The sequence below is a fragment of the Lepidothrix coronata genome, unplaced genomic scaffold (genome assembly GCF_001604755.1).
Source record: "Lepidothrix coronata isolate B3197 unplaced genomic scaffold, Lepidothrix_coronata-1.0 Scaffold71, whole genome shotgun sequence".
NCBI classification, from domain to species: domain Eukaryota; kingdom Metazoa; phylum Chordata; class Aves; order Passeriformes; family Pipridae; genus Lepidothrix; species Lepidothrix coronata.
In genome coordinates, this window is record NW_016690251.1 from 4,102,086 (window position 1) to 4,105,030 (window position 2,945).

General features: G+C 37.0%; 1 protein-coding gene across 1 annotated transcript in view; it reads left to right on the forward strand.

Moving 5' to 3' along the window:
- Positions 1 to 2,945, forward strand: part of APLF (aprataxin and PNKP like factor) — a 20,724-nt gene that overhangs the window by 7,359 nt on the left and 10,420 nt on the right. The window contains exon 5 of the mRNA XM_017818766.1: positions 784 to 1,172. Within this exon, the coding sequence (XP_017674255.1) occupies positions 784 to 1,172 (389 nt within the window). The remainder of the gene's footprint in view (positions 1 to 783; positions 1,173 to 2,945) is intronic.

Here is a 2,945-nt window from a genome sequence, read left to right on the forward strand (position 1 = left end):
GTAGATATGCTTCCAGGTAATGTCTCAGTTGTCAGGACAGTGTTCTTGTCTTGTGTTCTTTTTCCAAACAACACATCTCTCATTTTAAATGTACATTTGTTCCAATATTTTAAAATGCAGTATGTGTCAAAGCTGAACTGTTTTTCTGATGGTATCTATGACAGACTGTTTTCTGATTTAGTCACGATCTGAAGCATTTAAGATGTATCAGGGTGGGTTTAAGCTCAAGGTGTGTATCATGAATTCCCATATATCTGCCATATACGGATAAATATATATATATTCCATATATCTTGGTGCTTAACAGACTAAAATTGATTCTACTGTAGGAGTGTATGTTCTTCCAGAGTCTACTGTATCTTCATCTATATAATGCCCATTAATCTTTTCAAGAGTACTACTTTTGATTGGAAGTTAATTCAAATTAAAGTCCTTGGACTGTTCAAGAACTGAGGTGGTGAGAGAGGAGCTTGTGTTGTGAGGGAACTGAGGCCAAAAATGGGAGCTTTAGGATAAGTTTTCTTTAAAGTATGTTGTGTGTTGTTTTCTTAAATCCAGCCTTTCATTCAGCAGCACTGTTTAGCAGAGAACTTTAGCTTGGAAAGTGGATTAGAAGATTTTAAAGGCTGGACCAGATGGTCTTTCGAGGTCCTTTCCAACCTGGACTGTTCTGTGGTTGTCTGATTTTGAAAGCAGGAATGACGAGGCACAGTTTGACTTTTAAAGCTTTGAATTCTGGAGTGTAAATTTTCAGGTCCTTCAAAATGTAACCTTGTTCCACAGAATACATCTGGATTTCCTCTTGAGAATACCACGAGAGATATGGAAGGAAATGGCGAGACTGGAACAAAAAACCCCGGAAGTTCTCTGGAAAAAAATTATAGGCAGCTGCATAGCAAATGTTCTAGAAGAGTAGGTCAGACCTCCAGTAAAGACAATAGAATTGAGAAAACAGAAAACAAAGAGCAGAGTACTGGTTCTACAAGCCAACAAGCTCACTGGGGCGGGACTTCCCAATATTGTGGTGCCCAGGAAGGGATTCTTGAGCCTGATGAAAGTATGGATTGCGAGACTGAGATTTCTGATTCAACCAGAAGTGCAGATGCTTCAGAAAGCTCCAAAAAGATCCAGCATAAGAGGACACCTTGCATGTATGGAAGTGCCTGTTACAGGTAAAGCAAAATTTAAAACTAGCTTGGGCTAGCTTGCTATTTAGAAGTAATGTATTAGTATCATTTCTCTGTGGAAAACTGTAAACTCATTACAAGTATTAATTTGAAAAAAGATCTTCTGGTGAACAGGGGGCTGATGAGAAACAAATGGCAGAACAATAATTTTAGAAGGGTAAAAGGAGGAGCCAAGATGTCTTGCAGCTGCTAATATAGCCCAAACAAGGGATGAAGTACTGCAGCAAATTAAAAGATGGAAGTGTTGCAGGAAGTAAGAGACAAAGGTCCATTTTAAAAAGAAATAAAAGATCTATGTGTACAATACCAGGAACCAGCAGGGAGAAGAGATGTAAAAGGTTGAAATGCCCAACATAGACCCTGTAGCCTTATTTTATTAGCAGGCGAGACTTATATGAAAGATGATTGTATTTATTGAAGTTTTTTTTTTTTTTTTTTTTTTTTTAATTTATTTATTTATTGCCTGCTTTGTGATCTGAGTNTTTTTTTTTTTATTATTTATTTATTTATTGCCTGCTTTGTGATCTGAGTGTTTAAAATACTTACTATTTGTCACCCTTAAATAATCAAGAATTTATTTTATTATAACTTTGCTTTTTGGTGCTTTTTTTTTAAGCTTTCATTTCCTCCTAAAACCAGAACAAGGCATACTTAGGAACTCCAGGTTAACCCTTACCTGGTCAGTGTCTTTGGAAATGCTGCAACAATTGGGGGTTTTTCCTCTCTTTCTCTCCCACTCATATCCTCTTAATTCACAGTGGAGGATTTGTCATACAAATGTTCCAGCGAAATTCCCGAACACCAGTGCTGGGTGCCTGGCCTCCTGCTAGTTATTTCTGCCCAGAAAAGATCTGTGGTGTCCTGTGTTCTTATACTGAAGGGAAGGTGGAAATCTGGAGGTGCTCTTGAGACTAGAAAATGCCCAGTGACCTGACAACTAAATTTAGGAGAAGCTCTAGATAAACTCATGTGCTTTGTAAACACAAAAGATACGGCTAATCCAGGAAACATGGAGTCCTGTGACTTTTTTTTCTCCTTCCCCAAAGGGACTTCAGCAATAAGAAAAACACTGAGTTTGAGGAGAAAACAACTAAGCACAAGTGACTGTATGTGTGGTGAACCTAATGCTGAGATAACTGTGTATATCAAAACCATAAAGCTGTTGTGTTAATGAGCACATCATACTTCAGTTTTCGTGTATCTCATTTTTGACCTTAATGATTATGATGAAAACACGTTTCATTAGACAATTCAGCTGACTCAGTACTACAAATGCAGCCTCTGTTTTGCTCCAACTACTTTTAATTTTACTCAGACAAGTTTTCCCCTGTATGGGTATTAAGGTGATTTAATGCTCTGATATGCTGAAATATTCCTAATCTTTAGGAAGGCAAATCTTAGGTACAGGTAATAGAGAGTAGGAATCTACATGTGCACATTTATTCTTGGTTTCTTCTCTTGCTTGTAAAACATTTGACAGCAGTACTTTTGGAAAGTATTGCTTTATAAGAAAAAAATGTTCAGAAATAACACATATTAATCCTACTTAGTCAAAGAAATTTGTAAATAGGGAGTATCAAAAATGTCAGCTTTGATCTTCAGGAAATGTCATGAGACTGAACCTGCCTGTTTGCAGTAATAGAAATGTGCTTTGTTGTCTCTCTTTGTATTTGCTTTTAATTCAGGGCTCCCAAGTAGCTGTTTCTGCATTGGTGCAGAGCTGTGTTAGAGCACAGATTAAGAATTAAATCTATTAAT